Consider the following 24,674-nt stretch of genomic DNA (forward strand, 5'->3'; position numbering starts at 1 on the left):
CACGTGTAAGCATGTGGGATACGTATTTAAGGATCTAAGGCAGGAGTTCAGGAAAAGAAGATAACCACAAATCTGAACTCTGCACTGGATCTACTGTATGACAGATGTCAAGAGAAAGAAGGTCAACATTTGTTGAGAAAGTTTACAAAACAGTATACCTCAGGGTTAGCATTGCTGTAGGTAAAGTGTGTGCTTTTTGGCCACATTAGCATTCCATTGACTAATGCTGGATAAAGGAGACAAATGACTCATCGTATCTTTGTCTGATGTTGCTCAAGATGTACATCCTTAATTAGCCAAAGCAGGTTTCTCCTTTCTCAGCCTCTTAGCAATCCCAACTCCTCTATCCCATGGCATCCACGGCATTTCATCATATGAGGATAATTTTAAATGCACAACTAAGTTAGATGAAGCTATTCAATTATAGTTAGCGGTTTCCTGATTAACTGATAATATTGAAATCAAACGATACTATTACTGCAAATTGAAAAAAAAACAAAATATATTATACAAAGTTATTTATTAGTTTACAAAAGAGTTTGTTCGTTACGTTGAGAAGCAAGGCACAGGGAAAATTCCATACAAAAACTTTTATCAGTGAGTGTATAAAATAAGTGTGGCACAAGACCAGGTTTGAAGGCTTTCTATCGATCCCTACACTAGTATCAGGAGGTTAAAAACATTGAGATGTAAACCTTACGTGGGTTGTTTTGTGAAGGGTTGAATGTTTACATCTAGATGCAGTAGAGAAACAGATGTGCCCACGGCACGCTCCAGGGCGGTTTTTACTAACTATAGCAGATATCACAGCTTGTTTCCCTTTTATAGAAATCGCCAGTGATGGCTGCCGAGGGGGCAAAGTCCACATAGTCTGTGCTGGGGTAGAAGAACTCTGAGGTTCTGTGGGCATCCAGATGCTCTGCTTCACAGGATGCCCAGTAACAGACCGGAGGGGTGGCTGGGGAGAAGTGGTTGTCCTGGGGGTGGGAAGGCCAATGGTGGTGGTATGTGTAACCTTCCTCCGGGAGGCTATGGGTCAGGGAATCCAGGGAAGGCGGAGAAGTATAATTCTCTGGAGTGTAGGAAGGCGGCTGAGCTGGCGAGTAGCTGCAGTCAAAGGAGCCAGAGAGGCTGGAGGAATCCGAAGGTGATCCTGGAGTCTAGAGAAATGAAAACCAGGGAATGAAAAACTTGGTAACTTAGACAGGATCAAAAGTGTGGATTTAATTGTGCAAAGTGAGAAAATCAAGCCGTCCACTAAATCCTTAGAAGTAATCTCGTTTGCTGACTGCGTGATTTCACGACACTACATCCTAGACTCCCCTTTCTTTTTCCCAACAATCAATTGCCTTGCTTCACTGCCTTCCTTTGTTAAAACCATACTTTGCAGGATGTTTTGTTCTTAAACCACAAAATCTCACTGTGTCTCGGGTCACCTGCACTTCAGATCCTGCTGCACGCCACGGTGTAAGCTGCAGGTGGTACCTTGGAGGTGTCTCCACACCCTTGACCATGAGAAGCCAGGTAAACACACAGAGGTAAAGACTGAGGCCTCCAGGGCCCAGCAAAAACACCCCAAGATAAGAAAACCCCTCCTCTGTCACCACTGTATCTCCCCTTCCCAGCTGCCAAAGATCTAGCACGTCTTAAACAAGTTTACAATCATCAGTTTCGGAAGCGGAGCGAACCCTGGGTGTTAGTTCCCCATGCAGATATGCATTCTGTGGAGTTAATTTCCCGTCTTCTCTAAACTCAGTCTTTCCATTATAAAGACTTTTTGACAAACTAAAAGAAAAATATATTCACATTTCTTTTTAAAAGAAAAAAAAGCCTTAATTTAAAACTTTAAAAAATTACAAATCTCTAAAACATAGAAACAATCTTACTCATTTTAAAGAGAACCTATTTCTGAACATTTGAGATCCATTAAGAACAGAAAATCCAAATTCTTTCAAAGATTAGGACTTTTTGGGTCTTTGTTTGAGGAAAGGTCTCATGTAGCCTAGGCTGTACTTCCACTCAGCATTTAGCTGAGACTTGCCTTGAACTCCTAATCCTGTCTGTGCCTCCTACATGCTGGGATTAAAGGCATACACCACAGAACTGCCTTACTTTCTCAGCCTTAAATACGTTGCTTTGCTTATGGCAGACCAAACCAGCCAGTTAGTAGAGCCAATTCAGCCCTTAAGTCAGGCCTCATTAGAATATTTGCTATCATGTATATATAGCCTCAATCCATTTTAAGAACATAAAAATCTAAGGGCTACTTTTTAAACTATGATTTCCAAATTAACAGTCTTAACTGTTTATATATATATATATATATATATATATATATATATATATATATATATTTAAAATGAAGTGAGTAGCACTGGGGGACCTTTTTATTGCCAGATATCCATTTACTTGGAAATCATTATAAATGTGTATTCAAAGGTTTATGCCCTTCAAGGTGCCCACACATTGAACTTTAAATGCTTCCCTGACTATTTCCTTGTTGATAACATTTGTAAGCTTTCTCACGAGATGATGCAAACGCTTCTACAAAGCATCTCTACCCCACAGTTAGCAACCATCAGGTTCCAGGAAGGATACAGATGAATTACCAGGCTCTGGTTATAGCAGAAAGGGGCCACTTGACAGCTGTCTGGGAAATAGTGGGGAACACTTTGTGCGGTGTTGAGCAAAGGTTCCGGGATTGTCTCTGTCTGAAGGTAGGACTCAAAGATCTGCTCGAGGCAGCTTGGACTTTCTTCACAAGAGACACAGGTGGAAAATTCTCGGGGTTGAAAATAACTGGGTGTGGAAGACATTGGTTCTGGTTCAAAATACAGTCCTAGAAGAGAAAGGGAAATGATTTTTTGCTGAAAAATTGCAAAGTAGATTTGAAAAGAGTTTTTTTCCTATTTATTTTATTTAGGGGGAAATGGTGATTGAGGAAATTCTCTAAAAGTAAACAGTTTAGGAATTTGGGCTGTTTTAGTTGTCTTGGGTTAACCCAAGTACCAGGGAGACGTGTCTGATAACACTAAATATGGTCAGGGTAAAATATAAACAACACATAGGTGGCCTAGCCTGCATCTAAATGTAACATTTAATGGAGAGCACATGCCTCCGCTATTTGGAGTATGGAAGCATTGACATCTTAACTCTATCTGCATCCCTGAAGCCACAGATGGACTTGCTGGGGGCTTTGGGAAACCTGGTACTCTACTCTTGATTCAGGATTGCTGCTTTCTTAAACTGTTGGTGTAGCAACTTAAATTGCCGAGGACAGGGTTTTGAGAAATGCCATTAATAGTGATGCATACACTAAATCTGGAAGCCTAGAAAGCAGAGTGCAAATCGATAGCTCTTTGCTTGGAAGTACAGAACCAAAGTGTCTTATTTGTGGACATGTTAACAGGAGAGTGCAAAGGAAACAAAAGTGATAGCAAGCCAAGGGGAATAATCTGACACACGTCACCCCCTTTCCAGGATAATAAGAGCAGTCCCCACGTGTGATAATTAGTCTCAAAGGTTCACAGGGGAGAGGTTTAGAGAGAGCCCATTAAAGGGACTTATAGAATTCTCAGTCTCCTTTCAGGTTAAGCTAAAGTGACATATTTGGTGGGAACTGCCATAGGCACAGGCTTCCTTCTGTACAACCTCCTTAAATTCTTAGCTGCTGAGTGGCGTAGGGCAGAGTGTTTATGTAATGGAGTTATTCATATTGGGCTGGGGAAACTTACACTTGTTTGAACTGCGTTCTGGGAAGAGAGTAAAGAGTTGGAAGGGAGCCCCTGTCGGCTGGAAGCTAAATGATTAAGAGCAAAGGCATCATTCTGGATATTCTGATCCCAACTTACAGTGCACCAAGAAAAGACAACAAAATTCTAAAACAAACCCTGATTTATAGTGGAGTTGAGTTGCTTGGAGACCAGCAACTGGGGATAGATGTGAAGGACAAAGTCTTGGGACAGAATAGACAGTACCGGATGAGGGCAAAACTTTGCCTTTCTTTCCTTGCTGGGCTTGCATCTGGAGTCACCTTCTGATTGGTTGGATTCCAATTAAATGGTGGTGCCTCTCTTAACCCCTGAGTCAGGCTCTCAGGGCTTCCGAGATGGACTTTTGCAGGGGGTTGAGGCAACTGGAGAGCTGGTTGTACTGACCTGCAGGCGTCGGCGTGCTGGGGTCTGGAAGGTGGATACTGCTGCTTCCTGACAGCTGTCAAGGCAAGAAGAGAAGCTTGAAGCAAAGGGAAGCAGGCGCTGGCTGCAGGTCTGCACAGGGGAGGCTGGGCAGGGGCTTCTCCTTCTGCTCTGCTGCAGGGGTGGGGGGTGAGGTGGGAGGAGTGGGGGAAGGGCAAGAGCTGGCTGCAGGTCCACCCTGGGGAGCTGGGCAGGGGCTTCTCCTTCTGCTCTGCTGAGGTAGGTAAGCCAGACTCCTTCTTCTAAGAACATGGGGCTTTAAATAAAACCAGCATGATAGTTTAGATTTGATTTTATATTTGCTTATTTGGGGAGTGTATGTTGTTTTTTCCCCTAACATTAGATTCCTTGCTAAAATGTTAAGTGATTAATTTTGATAAAGGTTAATGTAAATAATTTTTGTTACAGAAATATAACAATACAAGAAAACTCAGTAAGCAGCCTTTTTATTAATCAATTTATTTTATAATGAGTAAGAGTTAACATTTACTTAACCCAACTATGACTTTAGCCAATACATTTCCTCTAGGTTTGTATCTACTACTTGGTTTCTTAGTCCTAGCAATTCATTTCCCCTAGAGAAATTAACAATAATGAGACATTGTTTCTAGATTTGTTAAATCTGAGATGCTAAAATATTCACATTTATGGCCTTTAAAATATAAAAATAATGTCTTGAAGTAGTATTTAGTGATTCAGAACCTATACACATTTGAGTTCATAGCCAGAACAATTTCAGTTCTTTGCATATTTCAAAAAACTGTTTTCTATACAATTTACTTTTAAAAATTATTGATTCTAAATGCTGAAAATTCCTAAGACTGAGCCTTTTAAATAATTAAAGTTAAGCAGCTTGCCTTTTACCAGCTGTAAGGACAATTACATTAACCGAGCCATTTGGGATTTTCTCTTTTAGATTTCAGGCGGTGACTTTAAATTTTAAAGGGACCAGCGAGCACGCGCATGGCGCTGTTGCTCTGGGCTAGGAAGCTACTCACCACACCTCTCTTGGGCTGCCAGGGATATACTCACTGCTGTCCCCTGAGCCACCTGCACAGCCAGCCATGGCTCAATCAGGAGGTGTGCTAATTTTGAAAACGATCCATGCTGTAATGTCATGAACCAGGAAGCTGGAAGCCTTTACCTGCTCTTTATGCAAATATTTGACTGCAGTTTGAGCTGGAGGACTTGGGAGGAATGGGTCTTAAAAAAAAATCTGCTTCATTGTAGAGCTAGTTTTTAACCCCCTGCTTCCCCCATTGGTCTGTTTGCTTGCTTCCTTGTTATCACCCAGAGGTATGTTTACAATATCCTACTTGATATTATCTTTCTAGCCCTCGGTTCACTTTCTATTTTGCTCCAAGAATACAAAGCATGACTCCTCTCTCTTAGATTTCAAACAGCACACAAATCCACAATCAGTATATAAAAACACATCAAGGGTATTAAAAAACAAAAACAATTAGTGCTAAAAAAATTTTTTTTATCTTTAGATAAATACTAACTTAAGCTTTTCTTTACCTAAAGTAAAAGAAGTGGTGCGTGTGTGTGTGTAATTTGATATGGCGGAAATAACTTTTTAAAATTAAATGTTCCAGTCTGACACATATAGTTTCTTCTGGTCACTAGAGGCCGGGGTCATCTAGCTCTGTCTGTAACCACCATTCATGATGGCTCTCTTAAAATTTCAGCTACTGCTCTGACTTCACAGCAAAAATCAAAACAGACTTATTTTTGTTTTTCAATATTTGGCACAATAAATTCTCTCCTTGGATTACTGTTTCCCAGAGACATCCTTTAACATTGAATCAAGTTGGATACAGTCTCTGTTAAACTAGGAAGATTTGCATGGAACAGACACACATTATTCTCCCTGGGATGTTAACTAACACCCTTGCCAACTTAGTACACTGTTGGAGATGCCCCAGAATCTGACGTCTTTCTCATTGCTCTCAGAAAGAGATTTCGCGTCTGGGTCTCCTACTGCAGTGCTATGTTCATGACTCAAGTGCTGGAAAGGGCAGGGATGAGTAAGAACCTCCTAAGAAGCAGAGTAGAGACTATTCTAGCAAACAGTGTATGTTCTTGATAGACATTGCTTCTGAAGTCCCTCTTCATTCTCAGAGGGAACTCAGAAATGTCAAATCAGAACTCTCTTAGGACCAGAACCTGGTCAGATACTTCCTCTTACTCTGCTAAGGAGCCCACAGTGGTCCACCAGCTGTGAGGATTGAACAGTGACAATATTGCTTTGCCCAGATGGGATAGATGCTCCCTGTACAGCCTAAGTAGAGCTCTGCCAAGTACAAAGGCTCCCTGCTGAAAGATTGTGTTTTATTGTAAACACCTTGGTGGGTTGATCTTTGTCTGCAAAAGCCCTTTCCAGCTCCCTTCTCCCTAGTTTTATTAATGGTATAGCTATGAACCATTGAGGTTATTAAACTCCCGCTTAGTATGATGAGTTCAGAAGAGCCAATACTGAAAAATAAAACTACCTCGTCTCTGCCTTTAGCCTGCTGTCAACTTTAAGACTTAGCTGTCATGGAGGAACACAGATTTCTGGTCTGTTTATATCATCTGCTTATTACAACCAATGAAATAATGAATATATAAGAGTGCTTTAAAAAAGAACACGGCAAATCTCCCTTTGCAATGTAAGGGCATTCTACAGCCACCTGGAATTCTGCAAATGGAGAGAACTAATCTCTCTAGCTCTATATACCACATTCATAGCAAATATACTTGAACTCTAAGTTCTGAGCCAGGGGTATACTATACATTAGTGTGTACTACCTATCCACCCTTGGTTGGAATTTTCTTTCCCAAATAATATCTGTTGTGCACTCACCATGGAGGATTCTGTTCTAAGTACTTATACAGCCCTATTAGCTTTCGGCTGAAAGATGGGGGGAATTGACAAAAGAGAGTAAGTTAATGTGCAGGGACGTGAGCCACAGGCACTGAGAACTAACCCCAGTTCCTCTGGCTCAGAAACCTATGTCACCATTCCTCCACAGTGTCTCCCTCCAATTGCTGGAGGAGCCCAAGTCCCCTCCATGAAGTTTTCCTTGGAACACGACCAGCCCCACATGGAGACGAGGACCTGTGGTAACTGACACATGTGATTGGAGTCCTGGCTGTCTGATCCTCTCTCCACACCACACGTAGCTAGCTACTCACGAGCAGTAACAGTATCCTGTGCCGGAGGCCCTTAAGATTGAACTTCTTCTTGTTGGTGGGCGAGCACACCTAGTGTACATGGTTCGGCAGCTGCCCTGTCCACTCTGGTAGAGTGTGTGAAGTGGCAGGGTACCCCATGGTTTCCCAGATCAGTTTTGTAATAGTTCTGTGTATTTTTAGAGACAGGGTCCTTTTCTTCTGGAGACTTCCGATTTTTTTTTTCCACAAAAATGACCTCAGAGTCTAAGTTACAGAGAAACTAGGTCAGTTTCTGGGAGAGATTTTTCTATGAGTTTGTGCGGGCTCTATCTATAATCTGTCTTAACACTGTAACAACGTACTTACCTGCTGGCTGCCTCTCTCCCTTGCAGAGGACCACCAAGCCTTCCACACTCAACTACCAACAGTGAGCGATGAGCCTCTCACAACCCTGAGCCCTACACCATGTCCCACATGTTTTTGTGACTGCCTGTGGTAACCTGGGGGGAAGCTGTGAAGAGAAGTTGTAAGGATCCCTGAGCAGGGCTGTGCGTGTGGGTGGCTTCTACATCTCCCCAGACACAGGGCTGAAGGAGGCCCACGGGGCCTGGGGGTGGGGGAGGGGTTGTGCTTACGGTTGCCCCCGAGGTTGCCTGATGCGCCCTTCTTTGCTGCAGTAGCTCTTTCACTGTCATCTTCACTCGGACACCTTGATACACCTTCGGTTTTTCTGCAGGAGAGGCAACCGGGTCAATATGGTCAACCCTAAAGTTTGGGTATCTAGGGGTATAGCTAGGGTCCCATTGTTAAGGCTAGGGTACCCATGGCCAAGTTTCTTCTACCTTGCAGAACACAAAGAGAGAGAGAGAAGAGAGAAAGGGAGGGAGGGAGGGAGGGAAGGAGGGAGGGAGGGAAGAGGAGGAGGGGGGAGAGAGAGAGAGAGAGAGAGAGAGAGAGAGAGAGAGAGAGAGAGAGAGAGAGAGAGAGAGAGAGAACTCTCCCAAACTTGATAAGGTGCAGACAAGCTCAGGGTCTTAGTGGGAACAGTTCCCATGGACATCTGGGAATCTACGAAGTCATTCACCCCAGGCTGGGCCTCATTCTTAGTTCAGTACAAGTTGTGCTGTTCTGGAATGTGGAGGCAGGTTCAGCAAGCCTACTATTTTGGCTAAGACAGCAAAATCTGGGGTTCTGACTGAGCTTGTGGACCTGGGGGAGCTCTCTGATTCATAGTAACTGACCTCCCATACCTCATCATAATGTGAGGTACATATTGTGAGACCTCCTCTGCCCCTACTGTATTCCTCCATCAGGCCAGACATGGCTTCTGGGGAGGTACAGCCTTTAGTTGTGGTGCCCTTGGTCTGGAATCGCCCCCCCCCCGACAAGCAACAGGGGTCTGGGCAGCCTGTCCAGACCCTGTGAGGTACTTTGGACTGACCCCCAGAAAAGGGGCCAAACCCTGGGAATTTTCTCTTGTCAGCCCTTTCTTTTTCTAATTCCCCTTCTTTCTCATCCCCTTTCTCCTTCCATTCTCGGACCCTGTAGCTCTCTTCCCACCCCCTCGGTTTCCGGGATAGGTACTTCTCAGAGAACTGGGCTGTGGAGATTTCTCCAGCAAGAGCTGCAGTTCTGAGTAAAGGCATCCCGAGGCTCCCTAGGACCGCGCAGTCGCCTGGAGGCCGCCCTCCGGAAGGGGCCGCCCCTGAGCCTGCAGAGCTGGGCCGGGTGGCCTGGGAGAGCCCAAGTGGCCCGCCGCGCTAGGCGGGGGGTCGGCTGGGAGGGACCTGTGACAGCCTGGGTGCAGAGCGCAGTGAGTAGGTCTGGCTGGTTGTTAGGCCAGGTTAGACCGGGTAGATGCCCTTTCCAAGCGGGGTTTGTCGCAGAAATCCAGGGTGACTCCCGCCTCGACCTTGACCCAAGAGCAAGCACTTGGGAGCAGCACGGGGAGGGGCGGAGCGCAGTGGTCCCTGGCCTGGGTATCTGGCGACAATGCCAGGCCGCCAGCGCCTCGCCTGGTTAGTGCTGGGACCGCGGCTGGACAGCTGGGAGACCCCCACCCACGAGCCAGATCTGAGAGCTAGGATCCCACAGGAAAGCCGTTGCGCGATTCTTCTTCCCGATCCTGGGAATCGGATGTCCCGCCGCAGTGCCAGGGCGCGCCCTCTCCGCTCCGGTCTCCTTCCCCCATCCCCCCACCCTCATCCCCACTGCCTGACTTGGTTCCGGGGATCTGTAGGCTGCAAGCGCGCCTAGGGGGTCTACGCGGAGACAGCCCCAGCCCAGCTCCCTGCCGAATGCGTCCTTGCTCCAGTCCCGGGCTCACGGTGAGCCTCTAGCTCCCCCCGCCGCCGCTTCTGGGCGCACATGATCCGAGCCTGCAATTCCCAGGACGCCAAAGTGGAAAAGTGAAGGGGCAAACAGAGGCCTGGGGTACGATTGTCCTGCACAGCCGGGTGGGCCTTTGGGCCTCTGCCCTTACCCAGCGGGAGCCGACACAGCGGGCCCGCGCCCTCTCTGGATCCATGCCCGGCCCTGACTATCCTGCTCTGACTCTGTGACTCTCTGTTATACGCAGGAAAAGCAGAGGAAATACACCGGATCTAAGTGCCCCTGGCCCTCATGACCCGACCCCTGGAGAAGCAGTCGAGTTACCCGACATCGTGGTCAGCAGGAGCTGGGCTGGAGACTGGATGCTGCAGCTGCAGAGACTCAGCACCTAGGAGGGCTCCTGTGTAGGGAGAAAGGCAGAGATGCGACATTTTTAAAGTTTCACAAAACACGAGGCAGCACCCAGGTCCCTGGAGTAGGAGATACACAGAATTAATGTTTTATACCTTCGGGTATAGGTTTGAGTTTTTCCCCCCTCATGCCAAGTATTTAAAACCTCTAGAAACCCATGATTTGACAATCAATGATTGCGCGATACTTTCAATTTGAATATTCAAAGGCTTAACAAAATGGCCTATCTTCTGCAGAAATCCTGCACACAGGCACCCCACAGAGAGCCCAGAGAAACAGGGAGTGAGGTGTCTTTGGGTCCTGACCCCTGCTTTTTTCCCATTTTAAACATTTTGTCCACCTTCCCACAGACAGAGCAGGTGTTCTCAAAGATGCTCCCTGTTCCTGCCACAAAAGCAGTCCAGAAACCCCCACTGACCTAGGCTGCTCCTCCGGGATCACCTGAGCCAGGCTGGCTAGCCACAAGGATTGTCACTTGTCCAATCTGCATTTTTAAGGGAGAAATCTCAGGTTTTGGAAAGTGAACATGGCAGCCAGTGGGTGTGGCACAGCAAAGGGCCCTTTGGGCCCAGGTTGCAGGCCAGAGGACAGCAGAGGCCTAAGCTTTGCACTTCGTATTCCTCTGGGCCTACCTGGCCTCTGTTGGCCTTTCCTCTCTACCCATCTTCCCTCGGGCTAGGCCGCAGACATTGGGCTTCCAACAAGAAGTCCGTGTGTACCAGGGCTCTCTCTGCTCCTAGGAGAGCTGTGGATCATCACTGCTGCCCTTGATCTGCTGAGATTTCTCCAGGCCGGGATTGCATCACTGCTCTGGGGCATTCCATATTCTTATTTTTTCTTCTTCCTCTTCCTCTGCACCCCAGTCTTTGGTAGGGGGTTGTGGAGTCTGAGCTGCCTCACTGGACCCCCTCACAGGTAGCTTGGGCTTGTGCTGATGAGTACTTTGCGAGCACTGCCTGAGTTGCTCTCTGACCTGTGAACGATGGGAGAGACTGGAGTGATGCAGAAGGCCAGGCAAAGTCTTCACAGAGAGACAGAACGGTCCCCTTTGCAAACAACTAGGTGTTTCTAGGAATGCAGATAAAGTGATAGTGTGGGTTTCTATTCTTTGATCCTCGAGTTCTCTGAAATGAAAAAAAACGTAAGCTTTAGCTTCAAAGACCTTTAGAAAAATATCTGAAAAAGTAAAATGTATCAATTGCAGTATATTAGATAAAGGGTATAACAAACAGCTCAGCTAAAGGGTCAATGTATCCAGTGTATTAGCTATAGGGTAGAACAAACAGCTCAGCTAAAGGGTCAATGTATCAAATGCAGTATATTAGCTATAGGGTTTAACAAACAGCCAAAGGGACAATGTATCAAATGCAATGTATTAGCTATAGGGTATAATAAATAGCTCAGCTAAAGGGTCTCTGGGGATAATAAAAGCATCATGGGCAGAAATGTCTGTCAGGCAGGTGGAGCCACATATGTGGGAGAGGATCAAGGCTGGGTACACTCGAGGCAGCACCTGGTAGTGGAAGGTAGGGTGAGGTGTGGCTGTATTCTGTCCAGCTGGTATTTATCAGCCACTGGAGCCTATTTCTGCAAAGCCAGGCCTAAGGACCAGACCAGGGAAGGACCCAGGACTGAGAGAAATCCCCTCCCTGGTACCACTTCCTTCTTCCATGCAGCGTTTCCCTTTGCCTCTTTTCTCTCCCCGCGCGCCCCCCCCCAAATCTTGGTTTTATTTTTGGCTTTCTTTTAAGAAACTTTCCTTTTTGTCTTTTTTGCTTTTTTTGTTTATTCTCCCCCATATTTTCTATTCCTCATTTTCTCCCTTTTATTTCTTCATTCCCTGTCTTCTTGTCTCTCTATGGTTCTATATGTGCCTCTCTTTCCCCTGTTCTGGAGTGCTGTCTCATTCTTTCAGACTAAATACTCTTCCTCAGCTCTCCACTCACACAGGAATGGGCTGAGGTGGCCTGAGGTCACAGTTCTCCCTTGGCAATGTCTGGGACTGAGTCCTCAGAGAGAACATAGGCTGGGAGATGCAGGCTCCTTTAAAGCCTGAGGTCTACAGAGACAACAAAGGGCAAAGAAATCTGCACCTTTTCTCCCAGAAGCCTTTGCTTGCGCTACAGATGTGGGTTGATGCTGTCACTGAGAGTGAGAGTGTGGTGTTTGTTGCTGCCAACAACTACAGAAAACTGTTTCCCCAGGCCCGTTTTGAGAATCTTCCCCCATCATCTATACTACAGGTCAATCCAACATTAAGGAGTTTTGATTCTTGTTATTTTAACTGAAAAACCTCAGACAGTCATTTCAGAGCCAAAAGCCATGTCTGAGGAGGCAAGAGACAATACTTTCTCAGTGGAGCTATGCTTCATCTTGTGTGTGTGTGTGTGTGTGTGTGTGTGTTGAAACCTAGAGAAACCAGCCATTTTTTTTTTTTGCCCTGAGATTCCAAATGCCTGTAGAACTGGGTACCCTTCTTGCCTGCTTGATTGCTCATTCATTCATTCATTCATTCATTCATTCATTCATTTTGATGTTGAGATAGAATCCAGGGCATGCTGGGTAAGCACTCTACAACTGAACTGCATTCCCAGCCCATGGGAGATTATTTAAAGTTCTCATCTGTTGTTACTGGGTGCTAGACCTGTGTTGTGTAGTATTCCCACTGTACAGCTGAAGAAGCAGACTTAGAGGGATGGCCATCTTGCCAAGTTTAGCAAGCATATAGATGAGAGAACTGGGGTTCAAACTTTTGTTAAGTCTCACCCCAAAGTCCTTGCCATATTCTCATTTTGTCCAAGGAGCTTAAGACTGCAGCATATTGATGTGAGAACATTCTAGAAACATAGAGCCTAGCTGGAGGTGAAGACAAACTGTTCATTATGCTGACTGTGGTTTGTGTGTCCAACCAGGACCCTCTTTCTGGGGGCTTGTTGTTCTAGGATGTCTCCCCCGAAGTCCCATCAACTCCTTTGAGGTTATAATAAAACAATTATGGGTCTGTCTGATGGGCTGTCACAGGTTCCTTTGCTTTTAACACAGTGTCTTGATGCTGAGAGTTGGAAGGGGTCTTGACATGCTCAGAGGGACTGACATCTTGGCCAGTGGCTGTCTAGCTTGTAGCTCCATTGCTGGATCAGAGAAAAACTGTTTAGAGGAGATGGGTATCACTATTGCAAGGCAGATTTAGCCATTATTGGAATCCTTTAAATATGGTGATGAGTGATTGATCCATAATCCAAGTAGGTGTTCCTTGTGCACACGGTGTATACCAGCATGGTAATGAGTACCGGAATATAAAGATAAGTAAACCTTGGTTTCCGCCAGCAATGGCTCTATTCTGCCGCATGCACACTACTGTTTTCCTATCATGGGTTCATTTACAGATGTTCACTTACCATTTATTCCACAGCCATATGTTGGTTTCTCTGACCAGTCCAGTGCTTGCTTTCCACTCAAGCCTTCTTTCCTTGAAGCCACTGTCCCTAGTTTCCCCCATTCTTTATAAATCAGCTTTTCAGATCTTTGCTTTTCCATGCCGCAAGTTCAAAAATCCTTTAGTTCATCTCTGACCTTTTTAAAGTCAGTCAGCAGCCCCTGGAGTGGATAGATGGATATTTTTAATGTGTAAAGTATTGATGGGCTTGTGTATGCCGATGACACTGCACACCACCATGCCTTTCCCTCAAAGCAGGTTTTATTAAACTTAGTCATGTTTGTATTACAAGACCTTCGGGATAAGGGAAGGTGTGTTTCCTTCCTTTCAGATTTGACTATAACCCTTTAGTAATGCAAAGTTCTTTTGTCACCCCGATGCTGGGACACTGTTACCGAATGTTGTGGGAAATATCAAGTTCCCAAAAGTTGAATCTATTGAAGAAACAAGTATCCATTGGTCCTTAGGGTACACGTTTGGGCCATGTCAAAATGACCGAGAAGGCTAGTAGACGCAGGATATGCAAGACTTTGTACACAGTCAGTTTCTCCTCGTAGCATATATTCAGGATTCAGGTTTTTCTTTAAGAAAAACTTATGATGAACCAGCCTTTGATCATTTATTATTTAGGCAAGAAAAGTACTATAACATACTGCTTAGAAAGTTGCTGTTTTTCTTGAAACATTTTTATTGTATCATATTCCTAACATATAAAAGTGTACAGAGAATATTGTCAAGAAAACCTGTGACTATATCACCAAGGTTCAGGAATAAAATGGCTGAGTGATCATACATTTATGAATTGCTAAGCATTAGATCTTCTGAATTATTCCACTCATGATAGTTGGTTAGGGGAAAATTGTCATTTTTCTTAATATAAAAGGTCTAATACCTTGGTATTATTTGTTTGGACTACAGTTTTTCCTTTTGGAATGTGTAACTTTTTTTCCTGTTCTTTCTTGTAATCTAATGACAATGCACTATATTTTGTAAATCTGTAAGTTTTGTTTTATCAGAAGTTATTGTTAAAAGATGTTTATGTTATCACATATCTAAATTGACATGAGGCCAATGTTTGTAAATGAGTATTGAAAATGTATTATTATTTAGTTTGACCTTAAATAATAAATTTATTATTAAGTTTCTGATTTATTGTGTTTGTTTTAATCATACCAGAGATATAAAACCCCAAACAAACAATTTATATGTCATCTTAGAACTATCTCATAGTACACATGGTTATTGAATGATACATGTATATATATATTTTTCACCAATATATTTTGTACTACTTCAAAAGTTCATCAATTTTGCTTCTTAAAGATATTTCAAGATACTTAATTGCCCATCCTTAGAATGTGCCCACAAATGCTTAATATTCATCCACGGTCAACTTGTTTCAGAGAGCTGTCATCCACAGAGTCAGGGGCTAAAATAGCTGTTCATCTTTGTGGTGGTTTTAGTTCAGTCTAAGCAAGGTCTACTGAGAGCCTACAGCAACCTTGCCCTAAGCCAAATTCTAGGGATGCAAGGTGAGCCGTTGACGCGTCCTCCACTTCCTTGAAGATCACTCTTTCTCCAGAGTGTAGGAGTTTGCACTTTGTCTTTCTAGTGTCAATGATTAGTGAACATATTGTATAAGATGAGCAGTGTGACAATGGCTTGAACAGAGAGGGCACTTGAGACAGAACCCAGTGGTTGAACCTAAAATTAATTTTGGCGAGTCGCTATAATATCATTAGAATGCAGTGTGACTTAAACCTTGGAATCAGTTATTATTTTGGCACTTTAAGTACAAGTGGTTTTGTTTTTGACTGTATATTTATATTTACATATAGAAAAAGTCAATATTCAGATACTCTTCTGTATATCTGCATCTCTGTATGCGAGCACAGAGTTTACTGCTGAGGTTACTCTTCCCTTCGTGAACTTTCCCCTCTGTGGACTTGCTTTTAGGGGCACTTTATGACTACCATAGCATTATATTATTAACTCATCTGTGGAAAACCATAATGATCATTTAAAAGTACTTATTAAATAAACAAAGTAAAGATGTGGTTTTCTTCTCTCTTTCTTTGGGGTTTGAATTACATTGTAAGAGAAATACAAACACTTTTAGTAACGTGCTCTGTCTGTTCCCAGTGATTCATGGGGTGGTTGTCTACAAATGCAGGCTCTGCATGGGCAGATTTTAAATTTCACTTAACAATTTTATTTCCATGCGTTTTTTGTTGTGAGTGGGTGTGTGCATCTGGGGTGTGTGCACGTCATAGTACGTGTGTGGAGGTCAGAGAATACCTTCTAGGAGTCAGCTCTCGCCTCCTACCGTGTAGGATTTGGGATTAGAACTCAGGTCAGCAGGCTTCACTTGCTAAGCCTTACTGCTGCTCGGTAAATTTCACCTTTGATTTCTGGTATTTTCTTAAATGGGTTGAACTTGGCATCACCATTTTTACCTATTTGAAATGTAATTATGTCCAAAGTCCTGGCTGGCAAGACCCAGAAGAGTTGGCATTATCAGAGAGGCTCATAGTTTTCTTTGGTTCTTCTGCAAGAGGCAATGAGTCAGAAGACATCAGGTTTGAGGCAGGAGAGAGAGAGAGAGAAGAATGTGTTTTTCCCACATTATGGTATTGTGCAAGCAAAGGTGTGGCTAATAGCCATATGCTGAATAGGAAATGGTGTCAGGAAATTTGATTAATTTCCCTGCTATAACTTTGTAGTTTGTTTTCTTTTTTTAATAAGACATTTCAAGAGCAATAAAACAGGACCAAATTAGAATATATGAAAGGGACACACATCAAGCTAAACAGAATCCTTAAAGTCATTTACTACTTAGAATTTAGCAGCCTCATTCTCACTCCTCCCATTTGCTGCAGGCCAGGCAGATGCAATGGTTACTAGATAGAATGTGTGCTGTGAATGTCTCCCTTGTCATAGGTTAACCTCGTGGACACTGAACCAAGTGAGGGATTTTAAGAAGGATGTAGACATCTTCATATGCTCCATTTTCCTCTTATATTCCAAGGCCTGATTGACAGGCTCTATTTGTTTGAGAACCAATGTATGTTTAGAGTATTACCCGATGAATGAATATAATGTTTGAGTAGATAAATGCAAAGTGAGCCATGATGATGAATATTGAACATAATAACCAAAGAAATATTAAAATTATGAAGATATATGAGTATATGATATATATAAATTTAATATATGTATGTATATATATATCATATCCTCATATAGAAACGCTGTTATTCTATTACTGCTTAGTACTATGTAACTATAGTTAGTAGAAAGTTTATACAACTGATCCAGAAAACTGACTCTGGGGCCCTCATGAAGATCCCTAATCCACAGAAGGCCCAGGTTTCTGTTTTCTAGTGTAGGGCCTGATGCTCAGGTTTGAGTAACAGGATAACAGAGGCTCTTCTAGAGCTACTGGGAACCAGAACAGAGGTCTTAAGTGGAAGAAGACTTCAGAAAGAACAGCTCTCCTCTGCTGTAGCAGATGTTGCCAGCTTTTCCTGGTGAGCACACACGGAGTAGAACAGAGCTCAGACCGACCTCCACTTCCAGTGCACACCCAGTTACTGGGTGAGGCGACAGTTGTGTTTCTAATGTTCTGAGGGAATCTCTGCTATTGAAGAGTTGTATTCAACCCAAGTGTTCATCAGTGGATAAACAGAGAAATTTCTCTCTCTCTCTCTCTCTCTCTCTCTCTCTCTCTCTCTCTCTCTCTCTCTCTCACACACACACACACACATACTACTCAACCATAAACAAGTTCTGTGATTTGTGACAATACAGATGAACCTTAAGGGCACACATGATGTGAAGTAAGCCAGGAGCCCAAGTACAAGTGTTGCATGATCTCTCATTTGTATACATTGTATAAAAAGTTGACCTTATAGAAATAATGATTAACAGAGACTGAGGTGAGGAAGTGGGGGGACCATGAAAGAAATTGGTCACTGGTACAAAGTTACAGTTAGGATAGGTAGGTTTTGTCACACAGAAGAGTTGCTATCAACAGTAACAGAGTTAATATTTCAAAAGAGCTAGAAGAAATGATTTTTTCCTTATTTTTAAATTGTAATTGTTGAAGAAAGGATTTCAATGTTTTATGACCAAGACAGGATAAATGTTTTGAGGCCACGGATACGCCGACTGCCAGGGTCTGATCCCTGTATGATGTTCGTGCAGTGTGCTGGCTAGTTTTTTGTTAACCTGACACAGATCAGAGTCATCTGGAATAGGACTCCTCAGCTGAGAAAATGCCTCCATCAGACAGATTTGTAGGAAAGTCTGTGGGGCCATTTTCTTGATTAAGGATTTATATGCGAGGGTCCAGTCCGCTGTGGGTGGTGCCACCCCTGGCAGGAGGTTCTGGGTGTATAAACCAAAGCAAAAAGCTGAGGGACGCCTGGGGGTACAAGCCAGGAAGCAGGGTTCCTCCATGGTCTTTGTCTCCAGGTTCCTGCCCTGCCTTTCCCTCACAATGGACTGTAAGGACCATTTCTACTCAAATTGCTTTTGACCACGGTATTTATCACAGCAGCAGACAGCAAATTAGAGCATGCCTACTGAAGTCTCACGTTGTTCTCCCGCAGATGTGCTCATTACACATATGTGTATCTAGGGCTGTCCAAAAGCAGCCGTGGAGAGAGAGGAAGTTAGCAGGGACCTGTGAGGGTGCTACATGACAGACAGCCACCGGAGCTCATTGTTCCTTTGTTCCCACATGAATACTTTCCAAGTTGGGAGGTTTGAGTACAAGGAAGAGGAAGGGTTTTAACTTCAGCATTTCTGTTGGTATTCTGTGAGCTAGGGGTGGTTTACTTAGACAGAAAACACCACCAGAAGACTAGGAGAGGAGACAAAACCACTATTCACATTTAAGTATGAATTAATACCCAGGTTTGAATTTGCAAGACCCCCTGTCCCCACCTAGCTGAGGTAAACGATGAGACAATAGCAAAAGATACATTGGGGACTCTATTGAAGAACTGGGCCAAAAAGGAATTTTAGATACCTCGGTGGGAAATGAGAGCTTTGGCTTCTAGGAGACACGAGGGACCAGAGGGTTCTCAAAGATGTCAAAAGGAAGTAAATAAACGACTGTTGGATGGGAGGAGGTATGTGATGTCACCTGTGGGCCTTGGTTTATGCATCCACAAAGTCAAGGTGGGTGGGGGTCGTTTATGAGGGTCTTGACCTGCAAGTAACCACTCTACCCGGTGGAGATTACTCAACTCAGCAAAGGGATGCACACCCTTCAGACTTTCTAGGGGCAGATTCCTGTTTCTGATGTCTGTTTCTAAATTTGTAGATGGCGAGTGCTCTCCGTTTCTCCCCAAAAAGACACAAAGGACTTCCTTTGTATAGCTGGTAAATACTGGGCATGCTGTTGATGACTCTTGCCTGTCAATATGCCCATCCCCATTGCCCCTTTGCCTCTTGGTGTCCTGTTTGCTGCTCGTTTGCAACAGTCTAATCTTGAAATACATAAATTGGGTTTTGATCATTGACTTCCCTTTGCATGCAGACACTCTGGTAACTATAAATTGATTCCATTAGTCAGATTCTGCCTAGTTTAACTTAGGCTCCCATTGATCAGCCTTTTATGGTGGGGGATTCTGAAATAACATTTAGACACCCTGGGTAAGACTCTACACTTACAAAGCCTGTCTCCTGACCTCATCCTATTTTATAGACAATAAAGCACTTGTACCTGGTGCCATATTTTTTACTGGGCCTTTACAAGTCCTTGTAATATGGGAATGTGTGTAACACTGCACACTTTAAAGTTACATGGCTTATAAAATGAGTTTTATGCACTCCAAGCTGCGTTATACCATTTCCTTTTTCTTTTGCTAAATACACATAGTTTTATAACTAATAAAAATTAGACAGGAAAGTCATTGTGTTTTATGATCTGGATAAAGGTTTTTAATGCAATATAAGAAAAATAACCAGTGTCAAACATGATGCTTCAAAGATAACAGAAAATTCAGAGTAAAATGGGTTAGCGAAGTTCTAAAGTGGCCTCCCTGTAAGGTTGTCTCATTAGAATGTGAGCCACAAAAATATTTGATTGACATTGTAGTGTTTTGCAGGGGTATTACAGTGGATAAGAGCAGGGATAAAGGCCGTTGTCAATTAGCACTGGGTAGAGTTGTGACTTAAACTCAAAATCCAGTTCTGATTGAGCTAGCACACCTAGAAGAATCTGTGGACACAGAATCTAGCTTCCATCAGAATGCAGAAGTCCCCTGGCCTGCAGTCTCAGTAGGCTCTCCGGCATTCGTAAGAGCCCCAGGCCATGCTACCATCTTCTTTTGTCCAAGGTGAAGGATCATGAAGGGAAGAGGTGTCTGACCCCTCCTCTGGGGAGAGGGGCACCACCTTGGATGGGAGGTCATTTGACACGGTCATGAATGAAGTGAAGGGGTATGAAGACGGGGTGGGGTACCCTGGCGTGTGGTGCAGATCTTCCAGTGAATGCAGCGAGTAGGACTGAGCCCCAGCCAGGGATGATCCCCATCCCATGCTCCTGTGTTGGTTGCTGCTTCCTGACTCCAGCTGGGAGAGGCAGCTGGTGCTGGGTGGCAGGGTCTGCAGGACCTCAGCAGGCACAGGGTCTGGTTGGCTGAGTCCATCCGGCACCATCTGTTCCCAGGAGTCTCTCTGAGGAGAATGGCAAAGGCATGGAAATTAGTTTTTAGGGATGCTCTGAGGATATAGCGCTGTCTGGGGACTGAGGCATCCAGAGAAGCCTTCAAACCCTCTTGCCGCCGTGGAAGCCTAGCCTTAGGGCAACTTTACCCTCTGGTGTTTGACTCAAGTCAGGGGAATCTGACTTTCTCTGGGTCCTGCATCCCTTTTTACACAAGCAGGGAAAGGCAGTACCTGGTTCTGGTTTAGAGTAGTCCTCCAATGATGTAGTATTTAGAACGATGTGGGGTGGGGGCTCCCTACCTCCTCAACAGTACTTTTTTTGGGGTGGACTGAGTTCATTCACCACATCACCTACTACCCTCTGAGCCCTTCATCTGTGAAATGGGGCACACAATTGAGCTGCTGCAAATATTAAATGAACAAAGGCCCATGGAAGTTCTTGTCACAAAATAAGGCTAATTCCTTGACCCACCCTCATTGTCTAAAATTCCAACTTCAGCGATTCATTCCTTTGTGCCAAGAGGCTTTACGGTTTTCTATAAAAGGAGTATTAGCAGCTTTTTTTTTTTTTTAGATCTTTCTGAACTTATTTCTTTGGAGGGATCAAGAGAGAACATGGTGTGTGTGTGTGTGTGTGTGTGTGTGTGTGTGCGCGCGCGCGCGTGTGTGTAGGCTTCCAGAGGAAGCTGGAGCAGAGGGAACCGCAAGGGAGCAGAAGATGAGTTTGAACACTTCAGCATTTGCTTCTTAGGGTCCATGGGCTTAAATGAGTATTACACTAACAGGGTGCGGAGCATTCAGCAAACAGGATAGTAACAAGATGAGCCTGAATTCTACTTTACATGGTCCCTGGTTTGAAACCCTAGCTAGACAATTTCATTGCCTTGGTTAATGTGATCTTTGTGCAGGCCTGAATCCCTCAGAAGTGTCCCAGCAGATCCAGCCTGACTGGGCACCCTCAGGTTTGAGCAGAGCAACCTCAGGAATCCTCAGGTGAGTTATCTCTGGCTTCAGCTTGGTTACCACATATGAGGGCTGGGCCACCGGAGCTGTGCTTCCTCCCTGCACATTGAAATAACCGTACTCACAAACACAAAGTGAGTTGGATCGCCGGGGAACGGAGGTGGCAGGAGCGGCGGCAGAGTTGAGGTGCCGAACAGGGAACCCGGTGTGGAGGTCAGCGCTGGTGGGCGGTAGTCTCCGTAGGGCTCTGCCAGGTAGGACTCCAGCAGGCCCGGGTGACTCTGTCCAGCTGAGGACTCACAGGCAAAGGGCTTAGTCACGCCGGAGGGATAGAGGTCATTTGAGAACTGCTTGCTGCTATGGAAGTCGGAGTCAGACAGGAAAGATCTCCTGACACCGTAGTAACCTGACATGACTGGCGATCCTGTGGCCAAGGGAAAAAGAAGTGAGAAAAAGTTTCATGCGGGAAGCTCAGAGCATTGCAGCTCCATCATTGGTACCCCGTGAAAAGATGGTACCCACGTGTGCCTGACGTCATTGACAAAGAAATATACATGTCTTGAGTGGTGTACAATAGTCCTGCATCACTGTTTCAGCCCAAATAACAGATATGCTTAAAGTTCACCCTGGATTTAGGGATGAATTCATGTTAGATGTACAATAACTTTACCCAGATAATGATACATCGAGTATCTTCCAGGTCCAGATGCTTCTAGGAGGGGCATAGAGAGGTAAGTTAAAGAGCCCCTTGGTATCCAAGTCAGCACTAACTGTCACCCTGACATGGCTTAGAGAGTCTTAAATAAGTGTCTTATCAGGTTGGTCTGTGGGAATGTGTGTGAGGGATTGCTTTGATTATTAATTGATGTAGGGGGTGCCCACTGAGGGAGGCATCATTCCCTGAGCAGGGGCCCTGGGCTGTCGAAGAAAGGTAGCAAAAGTGTAAGCCAGCAACCAAAATTCCTCCGTAGTTTCTGCTTCAAGCTCCTGCCCGAGTTAGTTCCTGCCTGCAGAATTAGGTCCTGCCCCGTCTTCCCTTAGTGATGGACAGGAATCTGGAAGCTGAAAAGGGTGTTTTCCTTCTAAAAGTTGCTTTAGGTCATGGCATTTGTTGCAGCAACAGAATGAAGCTGGGCTATTTGGAACCTGTGCCTTCCAATGAACTATAAAGATCTTATCATAGCCTCTGAACGACATCCTGTAACATACAGGACAGTTTCCAAGAGGCTGCTTCTGGGTTTCTTACAGGAGGTAATGTCTCTCTAGATAAGATAACACACAGCCCACCTCATGCCAAGGGCAGTACTGTCTTCTGATTCTTCTGCGCACTGATCTTCACCACCTGTCTCTCTCACACCCGGCTGGCATAAAGTGATGACTTACCATGGGATAGTATAGTTGTAGAAAACACAATATCCATCCCGCCACCCATGTCTGGTTTTGATGCTTCTAGTGTTATTTGCTGCCCCCTTGTGGTCACACTGGATCCCTCATTCACTTTGGACGTATGGAGACAGCTTGAACGGGGAACAGAGGGGAAAACTGAAACTGGCAAGATCCTTATTTAAGAAAGGCCAGTGAATTGGTTTCAGGAGAGAGGAGAGATGCTCAACACTTTTCGAGAATCTGTGTGGGACACGGACCCCAGGTCTGTGTAATTTATCCCTTGTATAGTCCATATAGTAGAGGGTGGAATCTCATTCACCAAGACCAACACAGGGAGGTTGCAAAAGGGCTGAGATGTGGAGGAGATGCCATCTCTGTCCCTCGTCCCTTCCCTCAACAATGGGAGGTTACAGCTGAGCTGTCCCCGCCTATTCTTTAGAGAGAAGAAGAGTGAAGTTCATTGGGGGGGGGGTCTTTCCTTTGGTGATTTGTCACAGTGAGAGCTTAGCCCCTTCCAGCCATCGTGGCATCTTAGATTTTGCTCTTTACTCTGTCACTGCTACAGCTATCTTTCCAGTGGGTCAAAAGTCCCGTGGTGGAGCAGGTCTCATGCAGTGTCTGGTCTGTAGATGCAGGCGTGAAATGCTGCATCCAACACTCCATGCAGGGGGCACACCTAGGGGGGCAAACAAGCTCCCCAGCAAACCCTTTAGCATGTTTTGACTCGCTACGCTGCTTTCATTTTTAATTCACCAATATCCAATCTGTGCCTGCACATTTGAACTCTGTGGTGACAGTTTTAATTATCAGCACACTTTCGGGAACAGAAATCCGTGCAAATGAAAATTCATGTCATGAAGACGTCCCAAGAATTGGCACAGGCAGAGAACAGAGTGAGAAGGTAAATAGTACTCCCAGGATGACGGAGTTATAGTTCTAATTGCAAAATAAAAACAATCGTGAGGAAAAGCCTCTGCTTTACTCAGTGTATTCATTTCTTCTTTAAAAAGAGGAGATGCATTCTAGAATGTAGGAGAATCGGCAGATACTCCCTCTGGCACAAAAGAGCAGAGGCAAGCAAATTCAAATGGACGTAAACACGGTGGGAAAATACAAGAGTCGTTCAGTTATGGGAGGCTTTGGAACTCCCCGCCTTATGCAACTTGAAAAGTGCTAAATCTCTCTGGAGTTTGAGATCTGGAGGAATATTGTGTGTGTGTGTGTGTGTGTGTGTGTATGGCTTGTGAGTGGTGAGGGAAAGGGCGTATATCACTTTTATTACCATTAAGAATATTCCTTTCCTGTCCTCCCAGGATGGTGGGATTGAGACCCAGGAAACTGACATAAATACAGTATCTTGAACGCTGTGTGTGACGCACCATGGAAAGTACTTAATAAAGGTAGCCCCTGCTCCTAATGTTCCTTTCTCCTTCTGCCTATGATCAGATCATGGTGTCAGAGCTTTAGATGTTTTAACACTATACCCGGAGCCTGGTTACTATTGCTTTTGCCTAAAAGCTTCTGCCAGGCAGGGTTTTGAAAACTGCCTACCTCTCTCAAGACCTAAAGGACTAAGCTCAGGATGATTTGGTGAGATTTGTCTTCATTGATTTTTTTTTTTTTAAGATGCAAAAATGAGAAAATGAGGTGGTTATCAGAGCCTCGGCGGCTCTTGGCTGGGGATGGAACTTCGGTGATGCAGTAGCTGCGTAACATGTGCGTAGCTCTGGGCTTGGTGGGAAACAAACACAAATGCTCAGTTGCTGCCTAAAAGCCAGTAAATTGCTTGTTGAATTAAAGGTCTCACCTGGCATCTGGACGAACGGAGACTGGGAGGAGCTGACACTGCCCTGGAAGGCAAACAGAATGCAGGTGTTGTCAACCTTAGTTACAGCTCGAATTTAATTTTAAAATTAGGAATATATATTTCCAAACCATCCTTTCTTTCTTCCTTCCCTCCTTTCTTTTTTAGGTGTGGCCATGTGTGCTTATGCACATGTGCAAGTGCACACGTGTTCACATGTGTGTGGAGGCCAGAGGTGCCCAGGACGGCCAGCTGGTTAGTGTGCTTTTTGTTTTTTTGATTATTATTATTATTTTTTTTTGAGATA

At 44.5% G+C, this 24,674-nt stretch overlaps 2 protein-coding genes across 2 annotated transcripts in view; both read right to left on the reverse strand.

The window, feature by feature from the left end:
* Window positions 1-556: 556 nt before the first annotated feature.
* Pou2af3 (POU class 2 homeobox associating factor 3) lies at window positions 557-9,007 on the reverse strand. Its single transcript, XM_057768741.1, has 5 exons — window positions 8,940-9,007; window positions 7,991-8,085; window positions 4,158-4,212; window positions 2,610-2,839; window positions 557-1,160 (listed from the first exon to the last, which is right to left on the reverse strand). The coding sequence occupies exons 2-5, from the start codon at window positions 8,048-8,050 to the stop codon at window positions 789-791; spliced, it is 717 nt and encodes a 238-aa protein (XP_057624724.1). The 5' UTR covers window positions 8,051-8,085; window positions 8,940-9,007; the 3' UTR covers window positions 557-788.
* Window positions 9,008-19,821: 10,814 nt separating this feature from the next.
* Pou2af2 (POU class 2 homeobox associating factor 2) overlaps window positions 19,822-24,674 on the reverse strand; it is a 56,749-nt gene continuing 51,896 nt past the window's right edge. Inside the window, exons 5-7 of the mRNA XM_057768367.1 lie at window positions 24,371-24,413; window positions 21,303-21,601; window positions 19,822-20,223 (exon numbers count right to left, since the gene is read on the reverse strand). Coding sequence (XP_057624350.1) covers window positions 19,822-20,223; window positions 21,303-21,601; window positions 24,371-24,413 — 744 coding nt within the window. The remainder of the gene's footprint in view (window positions 20,224-21,302; window positions 21,602-24,370; window positions 24,414-24,674) is intronic.

This window comes from Chionomys nivalis, chromosome 4, assembly GCF_950005125.1.
Source record: "Chionomys nivalis chromosome 4, mChiNiv1.1, whole genome shotgun sequence".
NCBI lineage: Eukaryota > Metazoa > Chordata > Mammalia > Rodentia > Cricetidae > Chionomys > Chionomys nivalis.